At 40.3% G+C, this 24259-nt stretch overlaps 6 protein-coding genes across 6 annotated transcripts; 1 reads left to right on the forward strand and 5 right to left on the reverse strand.

Annotated features, from left to right (window-relative positions):
- Positions 1–573: 573 nt before the first annotated feature.
- Positions 574–1333, reverse strand: LOC130698172 (uncharacterized). Its single transcript, XM_057520950.2, has 3 exons — positions 1250–1333; positions 968–1185; positions 574–904 (listed from the first exon to the last, which is right to left on the reverse strand). Exons 1-3 carry the CDS (start codon positions 1331–1333, stop codon positions 589–591), a joined length of 618 nt encoding a protein of 205 aa, XP_057376933.1. The 3' UTR covers positions 574–588.
- A 913-nt stretch (positions 1334–2246) lies between these two features.
- Positions 2247–3844, reverse strand: LOC130697874 (uncharacterized). Its single transcript, XM_059496813.1, has 3 exons — positions 3781–3844; positions 2690–2915; positions 2247–2623 (listed from the first exon to the last, which is right to left on the reverse strand). The coding sequence occupies exons 1-3, from the start codon at positions 3842–3844 to the stop codon at positions 2281–2283; spliced, it is 633 nt and encodes a 210-aa protein (XP_059352796.1). The 3' UTR covers positions 2247–2280.
- Positions 3845–7796: 3952 nt separating this feature from the next.
- On the reverse strand, positions 7797–8662 carry LOC130698171 (uncharacterized). Its single transcript, XM_057520948.2, has 3 exons — positions 8546–8662; positions 8242–8453; positions 7797–8177 (listed from the first exon to the last, which is right to left on the reverse strand). Exons 1-3 carry the CDS (start codon positions 8618–8620, stop codon positions 7829–7831), a joined length of 636 nt encoding a protein of 211 aa, XP_057376931.1. The 5' UTR covers positions 8621–8662; the 3' UTR covers positions 7797–7828.
- Positions 8663–11420: 2758 nt separating this feature from the next.
- Positions 11421–11966, reverse strand: LOC130697880 (uncharacterized). The gene is made up of 2 exons (XM_057520674.1): positions 11904–11966; positions 11421–11816 (listed from the first exon to the last, which is right to left on the reverse strand). The coding sequence occupies exons 1-2, from the start codon at positions 11922–11924 to the stop codon at positions 11556–11558; spliced, it is 282 nt and encodes a 93-aa protein (XP_057376657.1). The 5' UTR covers positions 11925–11966; the 3' UTR covers positions 11421–11555.
- An 8269-nt stretch (positions 11967–20235) lies between these two features.
- On the forward strand, positions 20236–21988 carry LOC130697859 (phosphatidylinositol glycan anchor biosynthesis class U protein-like). The gene is made up of 6 exons (XM_057520648.2): positions 20236–20462; positions 20532–20731; positions 20792–21222; positions 21281–21549; positions 21608–21750; positions 21813–21988. Exons 1-6 carry the CDS (start codon positions 20336–20338, stop codon positions 21921–21923), a joined length of 1281 nt encoding a protein of 426 aa, XP_057376631.1. The 5' UTR covers positions 20236–20335; the 3' UTR covers positions 21924–21988.
- LOC130697857 (uncharacterized) lies at positions 21921–23891 on the reverse strand. The gene is made up of 4 exons (XM_057520646.2): positions 23653–23891; positions 23458–23585; positions 22584–23406; positions 21921–22523 (listed from the first exon to the last, which is right to left on the reverse strand). Exons 1-4 carry the CDS (start codon positions 23788–23790, stop codon positions 22155–22157), a joined length of 1458 nt encoding a protein of 485 aa, XP_057376629.1. The 5' UTR covers positions 23791–23891; the 3' UTR covers positions 21921–22154.
- Positions 23892–24259: the final 368 nt, after the last annotated feature.

Raw genomic sequence — 24259 nt, forward strand, 5'->3', positions numbered from 1 at the left:
TAAACGTGACCGTTTGATTACCTGTTTTTTCACTTTTACCAAAATGTCTTTTGGCTTATTGCATCAGGAGGGGGTACCTCCTGGATTGCACTCGTTCACGCTGCTGACCAAAGTGAACACAAATCAGGTTCGAAACCTTTGCCTTAAATGATCAGTTAACTGTACAGTGCGTGTTATAGCGTTTGTCTTCACAAGAAAAGATACGAATGTAAACTTGGAATTTCAATTTATTGTCACACGAGAGGGCCTGAAACTTAAGAATTACACAAATTATCATCATTCTATTGAATAAGGTTGGGGCAGAGGTATTATTGGTTTAGAAGGGGTTCTAATTGGTATTATGCTGTAGGATTACAGGTAGTTACTCTACGTTTTCATGAGTTAAAGGGATTACACAAATAAATAAATGTTTTTTAAAAAATAATTTAGGCGAAAATGTGGCACGTAAAACCCCGTTTTGCTGCACGAACGTTTAAAAACTCATGCAACATGTCGTAAACGCTCATTTGCAAGTGTACAATTTATCAACAATGTGCGAAATAAATAGCATCGTGAGCTCGATAAACCTGTGTCAACGTGACGTGCAAATTACGGGCAAAAATTGTAGGAAAACGGACTGGGCACACATCCTGTAAGGAAGAAAGTGGCTGTCGTTGTGGTTGTCCTTGTCCTTGTTGTTGTGGTCGTCAATGTATCGGTGACGTACGTCGTCTGTCGTCTTCTCCCAAACATCCGCCTGGCCAAATTATCCAGTTCACCAAAGAAAATCGGTTTGAAATCGTTTTCTTGTATCGATGGCTCGATGGAATAAGACGCCATCGAACTGATGGGAGCCGAAGAACGGAACAGATCCATCGTTGATCCTGAGTACGGATATCCTTCTGCTGGAATGGTCGTTTCCACTCTGTTGATTTTCAAAAGGCACTTAATTATCAGTGGTAAACGTGCGATGCATTTAAGCATTTACGGGAGCGTTTCAGATGGCTGGCTAAAGTATTGCGATAAGTGCTGGTCGAAATGTTCGTCCATGGCCAAGTAAACTGGAACATCGATCCAGTACTGCCGACGTCGACGACATGTTGTGAGTATCTCCGATTCGGACGTGATGAACGACGCGCAATACGTTGATTTCGTCTTTACCGTCGTTTCAGTAATTGTTCTAATCGATGTTTTCGTTTTTGTTACCTGTAATTATGCAAAAATATGTCCAACTTTAATTTTTGAAACATTGTTTCATCAATAGGCTTACCAGGGGTTTGCGCCTTCGTTGGCCACTTGTCGTGGCCGCGAATAAGAGCAGCAATGAAACAGTGAACAAGACGTGGCTTCTCATCGTTGAAGTTGTGGGCTGCTCCCGGAGATCCGCACGGGCAGGAAGCTGTTGGCAGTCTGTTCTTGCAATGACACCTTAGCGTTCAGTTTTATAGAAATGCGTCGAGCCCCTTTGAACGCACAGGTAAGCAGATGTATTTCATCAAAACGTTTCTTTCTCTCGAATCTCTTGTTTCTGATTTGCGTTTCGTTTTTTTTTCCGGTTTTCCTATTTTTCTGCGCGTTAAATCATCAGAGCACATCACGAGTGATATGTTGCGAAAGACCTACAAGGTGATTCCATTTGCGGCCCGTCTGCCCAGTGCGTCAATCTTGTCGGGGGTTGACCTTTGGAGAAGTTGAATGCTCTGATTTAAACATCAGATAAAATTGCCGTCAAGCACGGCTCCACTAATCAAGTGTTATTTCGTATTCACAGTTTGAAACGTTCGTGAGAGACGCCGTGACGTTACCTGCCGACATTTCATTTGCACTTTGGAAAACAAATTGCGAAAACAGAAATATTCTTCTCGACTCAACTCTTCGCTCCAATCAAATGACAGGTACGTGAGTTAACGGTTGTATGTCACTCTTTAACGATCGGTATGTTTATCGTGTCAAGGCGTATCCCTTTACGTGCTAGTCTTGACAAACCGCTAGGTATATCGTGCACGTTATCAGTGTGGTAACAGGATGAATCTTAAGGCATACAACTGTCACCATCAACCGAATCGTATCAAAAGAATGAAAACGGAAACAGACTGTATTGTTTCGTCATAAAGCTCTTCTGCCTGTCGAGCGATGTTGACAGTTGATTTGCATAACGTATTCAAATTGCGGAGAAAGAAATAGACAATGTATTTTTTTTCGCATTGAAAGCGAATGACAAGTCATTGTATAAACAAAAGCGGATAAATAATTTCATAATTTACGTTGGACATTGTAAGGTAACAGTTAACAAGAACATCGTTACGGACAGATGTCGTAATACAGAGGCTTGGGCGTGCAACCAGATATCCCGAGCGTGTGGGTCTTTGTAGACATTTCCGTTTCTGTTATTAATTTCGTTCTGGTGAACGTGATTGTTGTCTTCTTACTCGTTTTGCGGTTTCCTCCTCTTCTGTACCCACCCATAGAAAATGCGTCTCCATGCTTGAAGTAGATTTTAGGTCTAAAATCGGTGCTGGACATCCATAAAGATGACTGGGGCAAGTAAGGCAAGTGGAATTCAGCGGACGATTCGTACTCATCGTCGTTTCCGGGAAATGGATCATTTCTGAAATCCAGTGATGGCGCTGCAGTCGTTTCCAGCCTATTGGCAAAAAATGACGGAAATGCAAACGATACAAGGGCATATTCAAATATCCTAATGGCTTACTGGAAAACGTTGGTCGGTTGGATGACGAATTGCGAACAATAGCCGTCGAATTGAAGGTACGGTTCGAAAAACATTGGCTCTTCGATCCAAAACTGTCGACGTCGACGACATGGCGTAGGGCCTACGCCTCCCTCTGAGAGCAGCGTTAAGCAGACCGTACTTGTCGACTTCGTGTACGTGGTTGTCTCTCTCGTCGTACTTACTTTTACCACCTGTTTATCCCAAAATTCAAATCACATATATCCCCAATGTGAAATTAACACGAAATTAAGGATTAGAAACGAAATTTACCGTATGTTTGTCGCCCCTGATAAGTACAGAGAATGCCAGCAATAAAACAAGCGTCCAGTAAAAGCAAATAGACTTTGTTTGCCGCATTTTTGGGTTTTTTTTTCTAAATGTTTAGCCAAATTCAATTTTCTCCACTATGATGGTTAACAGCTCCGGATGGTACAAAGGTCGCAGTCAATCTGTTGGAAGGGGCGTCTTCACGCTGGAGTTTATATAACCTTTGTACGTAACGCGAATGCCTGCTCCCTTTTTTTCCAAACCTGCCCTTTGAATGAATTATAAAACTGCTCGTGGTGCCATGACATCCACGGGGCATTGTCCGTTTACCTGCACGTAAACTGGTTTCCTTCTAGGTATTTCAGTTACGACAACTACCATATCTAGCACTAAGTTGCACATGCGAATTCAACACGTCATTGGCTTTCCTAGGGTAATTCCCGAAAACAACTGGAGGCGATGGCGGTTTGGAATTCGTCTGTCAATTGTCACGATGTCTTATCGTAGAATTCTGTAATTGAACTTTGTCATTTTGCATCGACATTACGATACCTGTAACCAAACAAAAAAATGGTTCATGCAAATGAAGGCTGTATCTTTGTTTTGAATCTGAAAAGAGAGGAAATACGCCATTGTATCGATGAAATTTCTGTCCAAGAAGCCCAGTGCGAAATTCGTAGCTCCTAAAGTGCATGGCAAATCTCAACATTCTTAGTACTCGTGTCGTTCTCCTGTGCTGTGAAAAACATTGCTAACAGTTACACGTGCCTGGCTCTACGTAAAAGCTAACGTTTTTCGTTTACCTGAAATGGTAAAGGAGCCTCCCAATTGTTGAGCAACTCGTTCCATTCTTGGGCTGTTGTCCATGTTTGTCGTATCAGTCATCCACCGTGAGAAAACAGGAATACTTCCAACGAGAGAGAATAGGCTAAGTGACAGAATCAGATTAGTTTTCCTGCCATGGTGCATACGAAGAATCTGTGCTACTCGTCGTCCTTTGGTTTTCTCGTAAGCGTATCAGTGTGTTAATAAGTAATGAGAGATAGACATTACAATGGACAATTGTTTTTAGTTCAGTAGGTATTGTTAATCATGAAAATGATTTATTAAAACGAGTTTGCCATTTGTAAGGAACTTCTCTAGCCGAAATTGTAACCTAGACTGGAATTAGTGTGGACAAAGCAAACGCCGCTGACGTGCTTCTCTCTTTCCAGCGCGAAAGAGCAGGAAAACGAGCGAGGTTGCCTTTTTTTAGCCAATTATTTTTTGTTCTATTTAAAACGGCAATTGTTTTTTCAAGTCCAAACGTTTGATAATAATTTCATATTTTAATGACAGTTTTCTGTGAAAAAGGAAAATAAAACGAAAATATCGCAAAAACTGAAGTGCCATTACATGACATGGCAAACATTGTCAAACGAAGGATGCTTTCAAGGACACAGTCGTCGGGGTGCAGGCGGGGTGTGCACGGCCATGATCGTCTTTGTCGACATTTCAGTCTTGTTTCAATTGTTGTGTAGGATGAAATGGATAGCTTTTTCAGCGTAATTTGTTGGAATAGTGTAAGAAAGTAAAGGATCAAACTGGTGGGCATTATCCAAATATGGTAAAAGTGAAATGAATTAACTGAACGGCAGATGCAGAACTCATTCACATTGCAATCACCATTCGGGGTATGACTAATTGTTAAATATGGCGGTTGCAGTTGGTTTCAAACTTTGACCTATCAACAGACAAAGGTACCACATTTTGGTTTGTTCCTTTTTTTAAAAGAAAATGATTGTTTTTTTTTCTGTTTTTCGTTTAGTTTCAACGTGATAATACTGGTCGGATGAATTGAAATCTGTGGCCGACTGTTGGTTTGATGCTAAGATTTGCCAAATCGAAGGATGTCCTGTCACCACGAACAAATAGTTTTCATCTGCAACGTAGCGACCATCGTTTGATTCATCGGCCTGTTGATTTGGAGACCAGTTACATCAGCATTTATTGATCAGGTCAGTACTATTTTTCAAACTCTACGTAAAATATGTGGTTAGTGGCGTAGTTTCGGCAAGATAAAAAATCGTTTTCGTTTATGTTTGATTCCAAGTCCCGTGACACGAAGTTGACATGATGAGATTGAGAATTTTTTTTATTATCAAGAATTGCGGAATAGCCATGTCGGGAAATCAACCGCCAAGTTATTCAGGGTGAGTTCCGTAATGCAAATTCCTGGCGCGACAGTTGCCCTGTATGCATAACTTCTGCAGCAATATTTCGCAATGTCGCCCCAATTCGTTTCGAGTCTCATTTTTGTATGGAACTTTTGTCCTTTGACGTGCAACTCTCTGGTATGGAATCAAACATTTCGAAATTAGCATATTCTTTGTTCCTCTGCATATTTGAGTTGCTGGCCAAAGGAAATTACTAGTAGCTCCATAAGGCAGGTCCAGGTCGATAGATACATGAGCTTCGAAAGTATTGCAATTAAGGGCAGAACCCGTTCGAAGAATATTTTAGTAGGTGAATGACTTTGTTTGGGTTGCATTGCGTAGGAAATTGCCGAGCTATTCGACTTCATTAAGCAAAGTATCTATTCTTTCCGTCGTCACCTTTTCAACTCGTTATTTTTCTTCTTTAAGCTGTTAATTCGTTGAATTGATATGAGACCTAGGAAAAAGGGCAGTGCAGTTGGAAATATTCAAACCTGAATAAAAAGAAATCAATGGATGTGCTGAAAATTTAATAAATAGCCCACATGCTGCCTACTTGTTTTGACTACTGTATGTGGTCCTTTGCTTTCGTTACAACAATCGTTACTACCTCACGCGAGCCCATCATTCTCACGGTGTCTGTTCTATTTGCGCAAACAGGTTATTGATTTTTCTTCAACATTCATTACGTTGCACGCCGTAGAATACCTCAAGACCTTCTATGGTGACTGCGTAAAACAGACGAAACGAATACGGTCATTTCAATGATACGTACTCTTCGCTCCAATTCACGTTTCATTCTTCAGTGAAATTTAACATGCAAATCTCTTCGACAAATCAGATTGGCAATGCCAAATAGGTCAGGCGAATTCATTGCGATCGGTTACAGGGTACATCGCTCTTTTTTATTATCTCATTCAATTGTCCGATCGCATATCGAAGTTGGGCGGCTAGTCGAGACGATTGTTTATCAGGCCAAATCAGAGGGATATTTTGTCAAGCCGATCTAAATAATTATGCAGGTAGACAACATCCTAATCAGCATTACGTTTTTTTGTTGTTGTTTTTAAAATTCAACTCGTCAAATTAAAACGAATAAAAATAAAATGTCCTACCATGTAAGGACAAAGAACATTTGACCGAAAAGCAGGTTTATATTGAGCAACCTCCTTTGCGGTAGTTCTTCATTGACATGCTGTCGTCTGGCTAGCGGAAAGACACACAACAAACTCAAAGAAAAATCGCTGTAATTGACGTGCGTTCCAGATTTCACTCAACGAAAAATCGAGTACCATGAACATTTCTTTAAATTAATTTTTCGTGTCACGAAGCATCAACTCCCATATTTCGCTATCCTAATTTGATAGAGTCGAAGCGCAGTTTGCATTTAAATCGTGAGTTCCATTTGCGGAAGTAAAAATCTGCTAGCAACTGCAGTTCACGCTGGTCAACGTACCACACGTGGCTGGTACGAACCACCTTTGAGAGACATTCTTGATTTAGAAAGAAATGTTTTCAGTCCGTGCCTTCATTTGCATCAACATCCAACGATACTGTGAATATTCCGTTTCGGAAAGGAGGCGTTCCTCTTTGTTTTACCTTGCACGATAGTGGAGCTTCGAAGAGAACGTGGTTCAACTCACGTACAGCATTTCGGAGGGTAACCCGTCACACTAACGAAGGCAAATCCAGTTTTTGAATTCTTTTGTCGTTGTTGCCTTTTCTTCTATAATGCTCTCGCCTTTTTATTTTCGTAGATTGTTGATGAAGAAGAGTGTATTGATTTATGCAAAACATGTTCGCAACCGTTCTTCTGAGCTATTTTCTTCTGACCTGTCCCCTATTCCAATTGGTAGACTATTCGCATTGTAAAAGGGTTTGACCCGCAACTCCGTCAAACCCCAATAGCAATGTTAACGCTGTCCTCTGTCTAATGCCAATGTCAATGATCAAACCGGTTTTCCTTAAAAGTCTCGATCGCTAAAGTTCGATTACTTAACAAAACCTCTCAGCTATCTCTTTTTTCTTTTCCGACATGAGGATAAAACTGTATATTTCAAAGTAAAACGGCCCGACTGTTGATTGGTAGTTGAAGTCCCTTTAGGCACAGTTTTTCCAAAATGATTTCCCTTCGAGGTGAATGCCCTTCCGTTCAAAAGCCCTTTTATGGCCTGTCGCGTGTTGTGTAACATGTTGTGCTTTTTGACTGAGACATTTATTTACAAGGACAACGTCTTTTTTTTTTGGGGGGAGGGGGGGTGTCAGCTTTTGGGCAATGGCGCAATCTGCTTTGGCGACCACGTTCAATCAATGCCATGCCCGAACTAATAGAAACCGGTCGTTCGGGTGTCGACGACTCTCACCAATTTGCACTTGACACTCTACGCTAATTCGAGTCGAGTTGTTTTCGAGCTGATGGCCGCACACACTTTCTCGATAACAGTGGCCATTATCTCCGTCTTCCGCGTCCATGAAAGGAAGGACAAAGCGCGACACCGTGAAACAAAAATCGAGGCGCCGTCTAAAATAAACTAATGTTCTATTTTCAACAGGAGGACATTCAGATATCAAACAAAAGGTCAATACGTTAACGAGTTTGCTGACAGTTCATGCCAATTTTGCACGAGCGACGAACTGCTGGAAGGAAGACGGGAATTCACGGACACAGGTCGTACGGAAGCGGGCTGGGCGTGCAACCCGAGATGCCGATAGTGTTGGTCTTGGTAGACATTTCGCTTTCCGTTGCTATTTTTGTTCTTGTAAACGTCACTGTCCGTTTTGTGTCATCCTTGCGGTACAGGTCGTTGGCCAGGTAGGCCCATATCCGGCGGAGCAACAAAGACGGGCCTAAGTAAAGCCTCTGGTGTTCAATATTGACGGGCACAAACAGCGAAGACTGTACGGAATGTTTGATCAGCGAGTCTGGTGACCCGTAATCACCTGGATTTAATTCTGTATAGCCGTAATTGCTGAATCCTGCAGGCGGAAGTAGAGTTGGCTCTACCCTAGATCGAGGAAAAGTAAAGGTATATCCCATTTTTAAGATTTACTTAATAAATAAATAAATACTGGAATGTTTCTTTTGGTTCGATGATGAATTGCGATAGGTCTTCGTCGATGCGATCTTGCGGAGCTAAGAAAAGGGGCTCTTCGATCCAGTGTTGTCGGCGGCGACGACACGGGGTGATGGGCACGCCTCCTTCAGTCTTTAACGTGAAGCATACCGTATTTGTCGATATCGTCGTCGTCGATGTCGTCGTTTCAGTGGTCATTCTAATGACCTATTTCAGACAGGTAAAAAAATTTTAAATTGTAATTTGTGGTAAAGGAATATCTAAAATCCCGATTTTGTTCGGGATTCAACAAAGCTTACCGTCACTCTTCGATTGGCCTCGATGCTGGTCGATAGCAATAACAACAACGTAGCAAAAATGCCAACACGATTCATTCTTTTTGATGTTTGCAAGTACTTGAGTGTCAATTGCGCAGCACAGTGTATGTTGATCCAAGTGGCACAGAGGTCGCAAACAGTTTGTTTTCCAATTGCGTTTTGTCATTGGAAATTTATACTGCCAACGGTTTACAGGAAACTCGTCAATAATTCCACCCACTACTCTGATTTCTTAAAACCTGCTCGTCCCTACTTTGTCGGTTTAGCATTTCGGTGAGTTGCACAGATAATGCATCTTTTGTTTTTAATTCTGTTTTCGACATTTTTTATTTTTTAATTTCAGGCTGGACTGGTTTTTTTTTATGTCATAAAAATTCACCGACCCTCTCTCCAGATATCAAAAGGAATGATTCATTACAACGGCTTGGTATTCCATCGATAGCAGCGATCCGAATGATCGCCTATGTCTGTGTTCGCATTCACGATCGTCTGGACAGACTTTTTCTAACGTTCCGTCGTGGTATGGGGACAAAAACCGATAGCATTTAAAAAATATTTTAAACCAAAATTCCAAACAGCAACGTATTAAATGTTAGTGCATTCTTCTCGTACTAGAAAGCTCGTTGTAATTTCTCTTAAATATTTTCGCAGGAAACAATCGAGAACTTAAGACTGGAACGACACCTGAAAATCGTAAATTCCATCACAAACATCAAAGCATACCTGAACGTACGTACATACTGGAATTCCGTGCATAACAACCGGCAACTGGATGCTGTCCACAATTTATCTGATTTGTTCCATCACCGTCCCTTACCAGCCACCGGGAAGTCTAATAGATGGATGAAAAACCAATAAGTAAACTGTAGCTGCTGCTGATACAAGTACGTTTAGTATGCAAATTTCAGCTACGACATGAAAAGTCTAAAACTTAACATTCCTTTGTACTGTTTACATCCCCATTTGTGACTATTTCTTGTGTTCTTCTAGATAAATGGCAATTCATTGACTGTTGCAATAGCGGCAAGCAGAATGCATAAAACATGACGGATATATCAACTGATTAAAATGCTAATGTCAACCTCGTGAGCCTAAGCTCCTGAAGTATGCAGAATGTGGAGGTATTTACCATTCCGTTTGCGTAATCACGCACATAAAAATTTGCTGCGCTTAAATGTCTACGTTTATTATCCGTCAGCTCGACAGTTTGGGATTACAAATACTAGCGTATATCTTGACTTGGTCGAGGCATACTAAAAATGCAGGTGAAGTGTAACGGCATGCATGCATGTGAAAACTAATAACCACCACAATCGCCGCCACCGAGAAAGCATGATTGAATGGAGTTGTCGGGATTTTTGCAGTATTGCGATGATGTATCACGGCATCCAGTGTTACTGCCACTGCAAGTGAAGAATCCCTTGTAAGAACATCGGCAAGCAGATCCCGACGGAGCAGGTTTGCTAATAACGCAACCTCCACTGTGATAGTCACAATCACAGGCATGCGCTGAATAGAAGGACAGGATGCAAAGCATAACCAGTACAAGGGCAAGTCGCTATCATGGATTTAAAAATTGGAGAATTTCATTGATCGAATTAAAATTAAATTTCTAGTACTAAAAATGTAAAATTTGTTGACTTACAGGCATGGAGATGTGCCATGTTTCCTTTGTTTTGTGAGGTGTTCAGTGGGATGAAAGAGAAGGAATTGCATTGGATACCGAAGAAACCATCTTTGGCTTTATATACACCGGCCACTGGCGGCGAAAGATGGTGAAAGGCTCCCCGACTGTTGAACTGCGTCTCAGACAAGTGACCCACTTCATCCTAAGTCCATCTGAAGGACAAGAAGTCAAATGTAAGTAAACAATCGGATTTTCGAAATGCTACATGATATTTCAACAAGTTGAAATGTAGACACGTGTCCTATCTTTCAACAGAAACAAAGAAAAGGTTACCAACCTCAGTTGCATCTAGTAGTTAAGAAACTCTACTTGTAGGTGCAAATTTGAATGTCAACATACTGGAGAAAAAAAAATTGGTTTCCCATTCATGTACCGCAGTAATTGCATTTTTAATTTAAATATTAATAGCTCAGCAACTTTGGTCATTTAAACCATTTTATTTATTTTACATAGGAAACCTTCACAATTTCCCATTATTATTATTTAATATTATTATTATTATATATTATTAAATTGCAACATTTTGCAAGCAGTCTTTGCATTGTGAGATGTCCTTACAGCAATCGTATTGACAAAGGCAGCAAGGTTATTTATTCAGGACATTGTAAGTACCCCTTTGGTTTCCATACTGAAAACTTTTTATAATAGCTGAGATTAATTCTAGGTAAAAGACCAGCAAAACAAATTGAAAGCTTACCATAAAGTTGCAAAGAAATTACTTTGAAGAAAGAAGAAGTTGTTAATGTTCCTCGGCATGTTACTGCGGCCTACCTACTAAATCCTTACATAGTGTACAGCTGTGTAGCTATGACGACAACAGTGTTTAGCTAATTGATTTAATCCTTAAGCATCTAATGGATGGATGAATGAAAAACCAAGCTGCTTCTGTTACAAGTACCATTGGTATGCAAATTTCCGATAAGTCATGAAAAGTCTAAAACTTAAACATTCCTTTGTACTGTTTACATCCCCATTTGTGACTATTTCTTGTGTTCTTCTAGATAAATGGCAATTCACTGACTGTTGCAATAGCGGAAAGCAGAATGCATAAAACATGACGATATATCTACTGATTAAAATGCTAATGTCAACCTCGTGAGCCTAAGTTCCTGAAGTATGCAGAATGTGGAGGTATATACCATTCCGTTTGCGTAATCAAGCACTTAAACATTTGCTGCGCTTATATGTCTACGTTTATTATCCGTCAGCTCGACAGTTGGATTACAAATATTAGCGTATGTCTTGATTTGGTCGAGGCATACAAAAAATGCAGGTGAAGTGTAACGGCATGCATGCATGTGAAAACTAATAACCACCACAATCGCCGCCACCGAGAAAGCATGATTGAATGGAGGTGTCGGGATTTTTGCAGTATTGCGATGATGCATCACGGCATCCAGTGTTACTGCCACGGCAAGTGAAGAATCCCTTGTAAGAACAGCGGCAAGCAGATCCCGGCGGAGCAGGTTGGCTAATAACGCAACCTCCGCTGTGATAGTCACAATCACAGGCATACGCCGAATAGAAGGACAGGATGCAAAGCATAACCAGTACAAGGGCAAGTCGCTATCATGGATTTAAAAATTGGAGAATTTCATTGATCGAATTAAAATTAAATTTCTAGTACTTAAAATGTAAAATTTGTTGACTTACAGGCACGGAGATGTTTGCCATGTTTCCTTTGTTTTGTGAGGTGTTCAGTGGGATGCAAGAGAAGGAATTGCACTGGTTACCGAAGAAACCATCTCTGGCTTTATATACACCGGCCACTGGCGGCGAAAGATGGTGAAATGCTCCCCGACTGTTGAACTGCGTCTCAGATAGGGCTCGGCCCCGCGACGATCGGGCACGATTTTGGCCGACCCGCGCGGTTTTTTTTTTAAAGGACAAACCGGTGCGGTTCGGTTTGCCGTTTTTTTCAAACAGATTGCACCGCGGTTTGACGGTTTGTACCCGCAGTTTGCAACGCGGTTTTACGGTTTGCACCGCCGATTTACGGTTTGCATTGAACAAAAAATTAGTAACAGATTTTGTCGCTAGATGGCGGGAAGATCGACCAATTTTCGATCGCGATGCCTTCAAGTGTGATCGGAAATTTGACTCATAACAAGTTGCTGACCGCCATTACGCTTACAAAAATTAGTGATAATTACTTGATTTGGAATTTCAGCAAAATTTCAAAGAAAAATATTTAATGGCGGTTCAAACCGGTTTTGCCCAGTTGCAAACCGAAAACCAAACCGCAGTCAAAAATGGCCAAACCGAACCGACGGTTTGACGATTTTTAAATGAAAAACCGCGGTTTGCACCGATTAAAGACGATCGGGGCCGAGCCCTAGTCTCAGACAAGTGACCCCCTTCATCCTAAGTCCATCTGAAGGACAAGAAGTCAAATGTAAGTAAACAATCGGATTTTCGAAATGCTACATGATATTGCAACAAGTAAAAATGTAGAAACTTGTCCTATCTTTCAACAGAAACAAAGAAAAGGTTGTCAACCTTAGTTGCATCTGGTAGTTAAGAAACTCTACTCGCAACTAAAATTTCAATGTCAACGTACTGGAGAAAAAAAATTGGTTTCCCATTCATGTACCGCAGTAATTGCATTTTTAATTTAAATATTAATAGCTCAGCAACTTTGGTCATTTAAACCATTTTATTTATTTTACATAGGAAACCTTCACAATTTCCCATTATTATTATTTAATATTATTATTATTATATATTATTAAATTGCAACATTTTGCAAGCAGTCTTTGCATTGTGAGATGTCCTTACAGCAATCGTATTGACAAAGGCAGCAAGGTTATTTATTCAGGACATTGTAAGTACCCCTTTGGTTTCCATACTGAAAACTTTTTATAATAGCTGAGATTAATTCTAGGTAAAAGACCAGCAAAACAAATTGAAAGCTTACCATAAAGTTGCAAAGAAATTACTTTGAAGAAAGAAGAAGTTGTTAATGTTCCTCGGCATGTTACTGCGGCCTACCTACTAAATCCTTACATAGTGTACAGCTGTGTGCTATGACGAGAACAGTGTTTAGCTAATTGATTTAATCCTTAAGCATCTAATGGATGGATGAATGAAAAACCAAGCTGCTTCTGTTACAAGTACCATTGGTATGCAAATTTCCGATAAGTCATGAAAAGTCTAAAACTTAAACATTCCTTTGTACTGTTTACATCCCCATTTGTGACTATTTCTTGTGTTCTTCTAGATAAATGGCAATTCACTGACTGTTGCAATAGCGGAAAGCAGAATGCATAAAACATGACGATATATCTACTGATTAAAATGCTAATGTCAACCTCGTGAGCCTAAGTTCCTGAAGTATGCAGAATGTGGAGGTATATACCATTCCGTTTGCGTAATCAAGCACTTAAACATTTGCTGCGCTTATATGTCTACGTTTATTATCCGTCAGCTCGACAGTTGGATTACAAATATTAGCGTATGTCTTGATTTGGTCGAGGCATACAAAAAATGCAGGTGAAGTGTAACGGCATGCATGCATGTGAAAACTAATAACCACCACAATCGCCGCCACCGAGAAAGCATGATTGAATGGAGGTGTCGGGATTTTTGCAGTATTGCGATGATGCATCACGGCATCCAGTGTTACTGCCACGGCAAGTGAAGAATCCCTTGTAAGAACAGCGGCAAGCAGATCCCGGCGGAGCAGGTTGGCTAATAACGCAACCTCCGCTGTGATAGTCACAATCACAGGCATACGCCGAATAGAAGGACAGGATGCAAAGCATAACCAGTACAAGGGCAAGTCGCTATCATGGATTTAAAAATTGGAGAATTTCATTGATCGAATTAAAATTAAATTTCTAGTACTTAAAATGTAAAATTTGTTGACTTACAGGCATGGAGATGTTTGCCATGTTTCCTTTGTTTTGTGAGGTGTTCAGTGGGATGCAAGAGAAGGAATTGCACTGGTTACCGAAGAAACCATCTCTGGCTTTATATACACCGGCCACTGGCGGCGAAAGATGGTGAAATGCTCCCCGACTGTTGAACTGCGTCTCAGATAGGGCTCGGCCCCGCGACGATCGGGCACGATTTTGGCCGACCCGCGCGGTTTTTTTTTTTTTAAAGGACAAACCGGTGCGGTTCGGTTTGCCGTTTTTTTCAAACAGATTGCACCGCGGTTTGACGGTTTGTACCCGCAGTTTGCAACGCGGTTTTACGGTTTGCACCGCCGATTTACGGTTTGCATTGAACAAAAAATTAGTAACAGATTTTGTCGCTAGATGGCGGGAAGATCGACCAATTTTCGATCGCGATGCCTTCAAGTGTGATCGGAAATTTGACTCATAACAAGTTGCTGACCGCCATTACGCTTACAAAAATTAGTGATAATTACTTGATTTGGAATTTCAGCAAAATTTCAAAGAAAAATATTTAATGGCGGTTCAAACCGGTTTTGCCCAGTTGCAAACCGAAAACCAAACCGCAGTCAAAAATGGCCAAACCGAACCGACGGTTTGACGATTTTTAAATGAAAAACCGCGGTTTGCACCGATTAAAGACGATCGGGGCCGAGCCCTAGTCTCAGACAAGTGACCCCTTCATCCTAAGTCCATCTGAAGGACAAGAAGTCAAATGTAAGTAAACAATCGGATTTTCGAAATGCTACATGATATTGCAACAAGTAAAAATGTAGAAACTTGTCCTATCTTTCAACAGAAACAAAGAAAAGGTTGTCAACCTTAGTTGCATCTGGTAGTTAAGAAACTCTACTCGCAACTAAAATTTCAATGTCAACGTACTGGAGAAAAAAAATTGGTTTCCCATTCATGTACCGCAGTAATTGCATTTTTAATTTAAATATTAATAGCTCAGCAACTTTGGTCATTTAAACCATTTTATTTATTTTACATAGGAAACCTTCACAATTTCCCATTATTATTATTTAATATTATTATTATTATATATTATTAAATTGCAACATTTTGCAAGCAGTCTTTGCATTGTGAGATGTCCTTACAGCAATCGTATTGACAAAGGCAGCAAGGTTATTTATTCAGGACATTGTAAGTACCCCTTTGGTTTCCATACTGAAAACTTTTTATAATAGCTGAGATTAATTCTAGGTAAAAGACCAGCAAAACAAATTGTAAGCTTACCATAAAGTTGCAAAGAAATTACTTTGAAGAAAGAAGAAGTTGTTAATGTTCCTCGGTATGTTACTGCGGCCTACCTACTAAATCCTTACATAGTGTACAGCTGTGTAGCTATGACGACAACAGTGTTTAGCTAATTGATTTAATCCTTAAGCATCTAATGGATGGATGAATGAAAAACCAAGCTGCTTCTGTTACAAGTACCATTGGTATGCAAATTTCAGATAAGTCATGAAAAGTCTAAAACTTAAACATTCCTTTGTACTGTTTACATCCCCATTTGTGACTATTTCTTGTGTTCTTCTAGATAAATGGCAATTCACTGACTGTTGCAATAGCGGAAAGCAGAATGCATAAAACATGACGATATATCTACTGATTAAAATGCTAATGTCAACCTCGTGAGCCTAAGTTCCTGAAGTATGCAGAATGTGGAGGTATATACCATTCCGTTTGCGTAATCAAGCACTTAAACATTTGCTGCGCTTATATGTCTACGTTTATTATCCGTCAGCTCGACAGTTGGATTACAAATATTAGCGTATGTCTTGATTTGGTCGAGGCATACAAAAAATGCAGGTGAAGTGTAACGGCATGCATGCATGTGAAAACTAATAACCACCACAATCGCCGCCACCGAGAAAGCATGATTGAATGGAGGTGTCGGGATTTTTGCAGTATTGCGATGATGCATCACGGCATCCAGTGTTACTGCCACGGCAAGTGAAGAATCCCTTGTAAGAACAGCGGCAAGCAGATCCCGGCGGAGCAGGTTGGCTAATAACGCAACCTCCGCTGTGATAGTCACAATCACAGGCATACGCCGAATAGAAGGACAGGATGCAAAGCATAACCAGTACAAGGGCAAGTCGCTATCATGGATTTAAAAATTGGAGAATTTCATTGATCGAATTAAAATTAAATTTCTAGTACTTAAAATGTAAAATTTGTTGACTTACAGGCACGGAGATGTTTGCCATGTTTCCTTTGTTTTGTGAGGTGTTCAGTGGGATGCAAGAGAAGGAATTGCACTGGTTACCGAAGAAACCATCTCTGGCTTTATATACACCGGCCACTGGCGGCGAAAGATGGTGAAATGCTCCCCGACTGTTGAACTGCGTCTCAGATAGGGCTCGGCCCCGCGACGATCGGGCACGATTTTGGCCGACCCGCGCGGTTTTTTTTTTTTAAAGGACAAACCGGTGCGGTTCGGTTTGCCGTTTTTTTCAAACAGATTGCACCGCGGTTTGACGGTTTGTACCCGCAGTTTGCAACGCGGTTTTACGGTTTGCACCGCCGATTTACGGTTTGCATTGAACAAAAAATTAGTAACAGATTTTGTCGCTAGATGGCGGGAAGATCGACCAATTTTCGATCGCGATGCCTTCAAGTGTGATCGGAAATTTGACTCATAACAAGTTGCTGACCGCCATTACGCTTACAAAAATTAGTGATAATTACTTGATTTGGAATTTCAGCAAAATTTCAAAGAAAAATATTTAATGGCGGTTCAAACCGGTTTTGCCCAGTTGCAAACCGAAAACCAAACCGCAGTCAAAAATGGCCAAACCGAACCGACGGTTTGACGATTTTTAAATGAAAAACCGCGGTTTGCACCGATTAAAGACGATCGGGGCCGAGCCCTAGTCTCAGACAAGTGACCCCCTTCATCCTAAGTCCATCTGAAGGACAAGAAGTCAAATGTAAGTAAACAATCGGATTTTCGAAATGCTACATGATATTGCAACAAGTAAAAATGTAGAAACTTGTCCTATCTTTCAACAGAAACAAAGAAAAGGTTGTCAACCTTAGTTGCATCTGGTAGTTAAGAAACTCTACTCGCAGCTGAAATTTCAATGTCAACGTACTGGAGAAAAAAAAATTGGTTTCCCATTCATGTACCGCAGTAATTGCATTTTTAATTTAAATATTAATAGATTATTTATTTTACATAGGAAACCATCACACATTTCCCGTTGAGCCTGAAATAGCTTATTACGGGAGTGAAATTGGGAGCTAAAAATATAGCAAAGGAAACATATCCATTCATACCTTACATCCAGCAGATATCACGCCGCAGGATTCACAGTCGTTTACATAAGGACTTCCACCCTAAGGTAAATTAAAAAACAATAAAGTAAATTCGTACAGCGATGTTTAAATAGTAATGAGCTACCTGGTACCATAGTTAACAAAACCCAAGGTGTTGCGTTACAAGCGTCAGATACTCATTCAAGCTTCCGCATATATGCGAACATGGATGACAATCTAACTTAAATTAGAAATTGCGTCATCACTTACAGCTCGAGCTAAAAAAGTAGTACATAGACTTACTGCTAATGATAGGCAAAAGAAGATCATGACGAATTGATTAACTTACCTGAAAAGTGTCCTTAATCAGCAGTGCGATTGAATGATGAAACGAACGATTGGCTACGGCCTTATATACTCGGAGACACGCACCACGTGCAGGCTTTTCCGGAAGTTCGGGGTAGGGTTACATATTTCTGAAGGTCGAAAGATGTTCTTTTTTTCGATGACAGCTTGAGGACATTACCGTTCCCCCTCTATTGACCTAATATCTTGCAATGACGTGGAAATAGTTGGATAACCTTGGGCAATTCAAAAAAGAAAGAGTACGAAAACCCCAATTTTACATTTTCAAGCTCAGTAGATTAGTCACCTGCACACAACGCACATGTGTAGATTTGTCGCACGCAATTCCTGTGTAGTGATTCGCACTTTTGCATATGGGTTCTAAATTTCGTTCACAAATTGCATTCCATGTTGTAATTTTTGTGGGTATATCAATCACGCACTTGAAAAGCACTGCACCTGCACTGGTTTAGTTAGTTGCATATACCAATTCACTTGTTGATTTTGCACTGCACCACGTCTGACATTATTTGATGTAGGCTATTAGTTATCTGCAATCCTAGTTCGTTCATCAATTCTATGCACAAAATTTACATCACTGAATATGCAAATGTCCTATCAATCCCTACTACCTATCAACTATTAACTAAACAATAACTATTTTTTTTTTATTTCGTGAAAATTGTTACCAATTGTAAATGTAATTTGTGTGCTATATATCTGTTAGAGTTAAACTGAACCCTGTCTTTACATTATTATTCAAAAACATTTTTTTTTTCTTTTTTCGTTCTCGTTTTTGTGCAATCAGAAGGGCAATCTCTGGGGGCGGAAGAAGGACAGCGAGGATCGCCGCCGGAGTCATCAGGATCATCGCCGAAGATTTTAAGGTATTCATTTTAAAAGTTTTAGTGTCTAATTGTGTGTATTTTTGTTGTATTTACAGGAGGGCGCACATCCCCACCGAAGAGGATGGCTGGACACCGAGGATCGCCGCAAGAACTCAGGCCCAGAGTTGCCAAGTATCAATTTTAAAATGTTAATAATTAAACACATTTAATTGATTTAAAAAAAATGTATTTAGGAAGACGCACATCACCACCGAAGAGGACCGTTGGACATCGGGGATCGTCGCCACGACCATCACCCAGAGTTGCCAAGTATCAATTTCAAAATTTTAATAATCTATCTAATTTAGTTAATTTTTTTTTATGTATTTAGGAGCGCGTACATCACCACCGAGGAGGACTACTGGACGTCGGGGATCGCCGATGGAGCAACCAGAATCATCGCCAAGGATTATCAGGTATTAACCATAAAAATTGAAGTGTCTAATAGGGTTTTTTTATAGGTGGGCTCACATCCCCACCGAAGAGGCTGGCTGGACAACGCGGATCGTCACCACGACCGTCGCCCCCCGAGTTGCGAAGTATAGATTTGAAATTTCATTATCAAACATGTTTAATTATTTATTTTTTAAATGTATTAAGGAGGGCGCACATCAACACTGAAGAGGACTACTGCACAACGAGGATCGCCGCCAAAACTCACGCCCAGAGATGCGAAGTATCAATCTTAAAATTTCAATTATCCAACACCTTTTAATTATTAATTTTTTAAATGTATTTAGGGGGGCTTTCATCACCACCGAAGAAGACTACTGGACAACGAGGATCACCGCTGGACATCGAGGATCGCCGCCCAGCCCCGAGATTCGCGCTCACTCGAATGATGAACAAGCAAAAGATGGTACGGTTGAGTATTGCCTAATTGGCATTTTCTACTTTATTCCATGCTGTGATTTGCGTGGAAAATGTGTCTCCAATACCTTTTCCCTTTCCGCTATTTTTCCTTCATCCAAAGATGCCATTTCACGAGCCCTTCACCTTGCACCGAGCACGCCATTCACTACACCTTTACTCCACGGTTTGTTAGCTGTTTTGCACCAAGAAGGAATGTTTGGTTTTAGGTAATGGAACCCTGCTCTTACCGGTATCTCACTTGGCCTGTAGTTGGTGTAGGATCACTAATACTTGTTGCTTACAGAACGAATACATTTGGATTCGAGGGCTAGTACCCCGAATCGATGTTTTTTCTAAAATGTTTTTTACAAACAATAAAATTGGGTGGCACAACCCAATAGAAAAAAAAGCAGTCCTATTTACAAACAATAATGAGGAATCTGGCTCGAGTTTGTGGTGATTAGGGCTCGGCCCGGTTTGATTGGGTGGTTTGTACCTACAACCCGCGGTTTTAAACGCGGTGGTTTGCACCGCCGATTTACGGTTTGCATTGAACAAAAAATTAGTAACAGATTTTGTCGCAGCGATGCCTTCAAGTGGGAAATTTGACACGGGGTCAATAAAAGTCAATCCTATCCGCCCCTGTTCTGACCAAATCGACCAACCAAAGCGAAGTCTAGAAGTCGAGCCCTAGTGGTGATATTGTAATTCTAAGATTAGAGGGGCCACAAGTCTTCTCGCATTGGCTTCTATTTCAAGTTAACGTCGGCTGTCATTTTGTCAACAACAAAAAGTACCCGTCAGTGAGAAAGGACGACTTTGTCGTTCCCTAGAAATGTATAGCCCATGGAAAAGTAATATTTTGGGTGTTTTAATACGAGCATGGATGTTTAATTCGGGATACTACGAGTCGCTGTCTGATAGAGTGGAAATATCGACTCCTTTGAACTCATGGAAGCGCGGTAGAAACTTAAGCAAACCATGATGTTGATTTAATGTTTTGATTTCACCTACTCACTATTTATTTCCAGTGGTTGAAGGTGTTTACTTACACCAGCGATCTCAATCTCCTTACGAAGGAGATGTCTTTCATGAGACTCTGACAGGGCTTCTTTTCTACACATATTTATTAAAATTAAATACCAATGTTTTGCAAGCAGTCTTCATATTGTGTGATGTCATTACAGCAATTGTATTGACAAAGGCAACAAGGTTATTTATTCAGGACATTGTAAGTATCACTTTGGTTTCCGTACTGTAAACATTTTATAATAGCTGAGATAAATTCTAGGTAAAAGACCAGCAGAACAAATTGAAAACTTATCATAAAGATGCAAAAAAAATTACTTTGAAGAAAGAAGAAGTTGCCAATGTTCCTCAGTATGTTACTGCTGCCTACCTACTAAATCCTTACATAGTATGCAGCTGTGTAGCTATGACGACAACAGTGTTTGCCAATTTGATTCTATCCTTAACACTGTTGGCCATGGCCAAGAGGTCCCGATTGCTATCAACTTCTTGTCTTGCTCTTGCAGCTCACCAGAGTTTTTATCCAGTCATGCTTTTAGTTCCGATTGCTATAGCAACAGCCAAAGAGAAACAACTGCTCAAATCAGTCTGTTTGACAATCACCAGTTATGTATTTTTTACATCTTTGTTGATCTGGTTCTCCTACCTGTCGACAGGAAGCTGGCGGTTCATCGAATCGACATATGGTTGCATGTACGTTGTTTTATTTTTACTCGTGCTGTTCATTATACTCTACACATTCCTTTTTCAGATTGAAAGTGCCTGATTTGACGCCCAACATTGGTCTCTTTTGGTACTTTTTCACCGAAATGTTTGACCATTTCCATCTCTTCTTTACCTACGTCTTCCAACTCAACCCTTTTATTTACGTTATTCCATTGGCCATACGTTTCGATGATAACGTTCCATTACTCAGCTTTACCTTGTGCGCGATTATGGCCATATTTAAATCATATCCGTCCATAGGGGATGTAGGCTTCTACCTAGCTCTCTTGCCGCTGTGGAAGCATCTAGTTCCTTGTAAGTTCACTATACTTCCTAGTCGTTACGCCTTTAGTATAACAAAGTTTCGATTCAGTTTTCAGGCACTCTTTCATCGTTGGCTGCATCTTCTTGGTGACTTCAGTTCTTAGTCCAATCCTTTGGTATCTCTGGATATATACTGGTTCGGCCAATGCCAATTTCTTTTTTGCCACTACCTTGGCGTTCGCAACCGCTCAGGTACGATATTATAATGAATTTTAGGAGAATGCCTAATATCGAACGAGATGTGTTTCCTACAGATCTTTCTGCTGACGGACGTTCTATTTGCACAAGCAAAATATGACTACCATCTCAAACACGGTGTCGACTTAAAAATTAACGGAAAAGAAGGTATGCTAGTCTTGGAATGATGGCTAACTGTATATTATTCCAACAGCCAGTTGTTTGGTCAAAAACAATACAAGTTTAACACTTTGGTAATATTACTTTTCTCTCTATTAACGACCCTACATGTTCACCAAATCATTGCAGATTTCCCCGCGTATTGTGGGTAGTATCTTGTATCATCATTAGTGTACGGGGTCTTGTATTAGTGTAAGGGATATGCATGAAAATGTTAGATTTTTCTGTGTCGAGTCTATTCAGCCCAATTCAACTCCACAAGAGTGAATGACGACCCTGTTTTGGTTAAGATTAAGACGACTTATATTCTGGCATGTCTCGATGCCTCTATGAACGTAGCCAAAGACTGTGGTCATCTGGCTGCTATTGGGATGGTCACAGCAGATAACGGAGAATTCTGAGCAGACGTACACCCCTTCTCCGGTTCTCCCGCGATGACGCATACGCAGTGCACCTTTAACCTCGTCTAAGGTAGAATGATCGGCTACGAAACGCTGAGATTTACCATCACACCACCCATTAGTCAACGAACTAGCACATCCGCTATCGTCCAACACAGTAACCAAATCTTCGGACTTCCCAGCAGTAAAGGATTCCCCATCTTTATTCTAAAAATGAAGACAAGCACATTAGTTATCTGAGAAATTTTGTTAAATGTAATTATTTACCATAAATACAGGACAGGACTTGTAAGACAACCCTGTGGTACCCTTGCAGTAATCCATGAAGCGCTTACTCATCATGGGAGCCTCATCAAAGTTGAGGCGAAAAACTACTTTTGGCTGGATAATATTGTTTATTTTAAATTGCATATAGCACATATTGTGCTTTTGCCCGGAAGACGATTCTGTTTCGGTGGTTGACCAATCATCGTCAGAAGAGTCCCCAATGAATCTCAGATGTGACGGTATGAAGGATGCTTTCTGCTTGCTAGGTTTACCGTTCGTTGGTTCCTCCGCTTCGCATGCTTGATATCTTTCCTCATTTTGAGCTGCTTCTTCCCAGAGCTTTTCTTCCCTCATTTGAAACAGTATAAAAGTCAAAACCGAATGATATGAGCCAATACGAGGCCCATGAGGAGATTTGTTATTGAAAGCTAGAATCTTTTTCTCCAAAGCTTTGACACTGTAGTTAGTCCCATCATTCTTCTTTTTCAATGTTAGGCAGCACATAAAATTCTCTATATCAGATAAGCTTTTTCCAAGACTTTCAGCTGCATCAAGTTCTTCTTTAGAATATTTATGATCAGCCTCACACTTGGAATATGAAGCTAGGAGTTCCTCTAAATCCTGCTTACAAAATGGATCTTCTAACAGAGACTGCAATATTGCAATCTTTTCATTGTTATCTTCTTCCTTTCGGGAAATGATATTCTCTATCAGTTTCAAAGCATCTTGAACCATTAACAGCTTTAACTGTACATCACGACGCTTTGCAATTGAATCAGCCCAGTTGTTCTTTGTATCTGCTAGCATTTGTTCAATGGTTTTCCTAAAAATAAATAATAAGCATAGAGAAATTAGAAAAAATTAAAATTTTTACCTTTGGGCCACCATTTTTTGAATTTTAGGCATAATGTAAAAGTTACTTGTCATATTATCCACTCCATTTTTTATTTTAGTCACATTACGGCAATATGGACATGTAACGAGTGAGGTTACAGCTTGCAACTAATTCGTAATTTGGCAGTAAGATGCAGTAGAGTTACTAGTATTATGGAAATTCAGCTTTTGATACCTTTAAACATGTGACACAGCACGAATGAAAACATTCTAGCATTTTTGGTGTGCGATCGTCGGTATCATAGTACTCCATGCATATGCCGCAAACCAAAAAATCTTTTTCTTCGTCATCACTAATTGATTTGCAAGCCATTTGAGGATAAATTGCGAGGGACGCGAATAAAAAAAGGTTGAGAAAACTTGGCTATTATCTTCTTCTAATCATTTTTATCTTTACATGACAACTTGTTGGATTTGATAATTGCTTATCTGTTATGGCACTGCCCAGAAGTACGGCATCGTGCTGGTAGGTGCCTCTTGTGCTCAACCAAAAAAACCACAAACTAGGGCAAGCCGTTTTGCGTAGCGCCGTTCATCGCGCTAATGACGGAATGCACTAGCGCGCCAGTACGTGACAGCGCAATCACCGTTGGAATTTTGACTCAAAAACCTCCAAAAATTGACACTTATTGGAATTCGTTTAATATCACAGGATATACTAAAAAATGAATTCTGACTCCGAAAAATTTTTTTTTTCATTAAGTCAACCGTTTTTTTTAATACAATGAATATTCGTGACGCTGTCTTTTACTAGCGCGCCAGTACGCGCTGGCGTGCTATCA

Source organism: Daphnia carinata, chromosome 9, assembly GCF_022539665.2.
Source record: "Daphnia carinata strain CSIRO-1 chromosome 9, CSIRO_AGI_Dcar_HiC_V3, whole genome shotgun sequence".
Lineage (NCBI taxonomy): Eukaryota > Metazoa > Arthropoda > Branchiopoda > Diplostraca > Daphniidae > Daphnia > Daphnia carinata.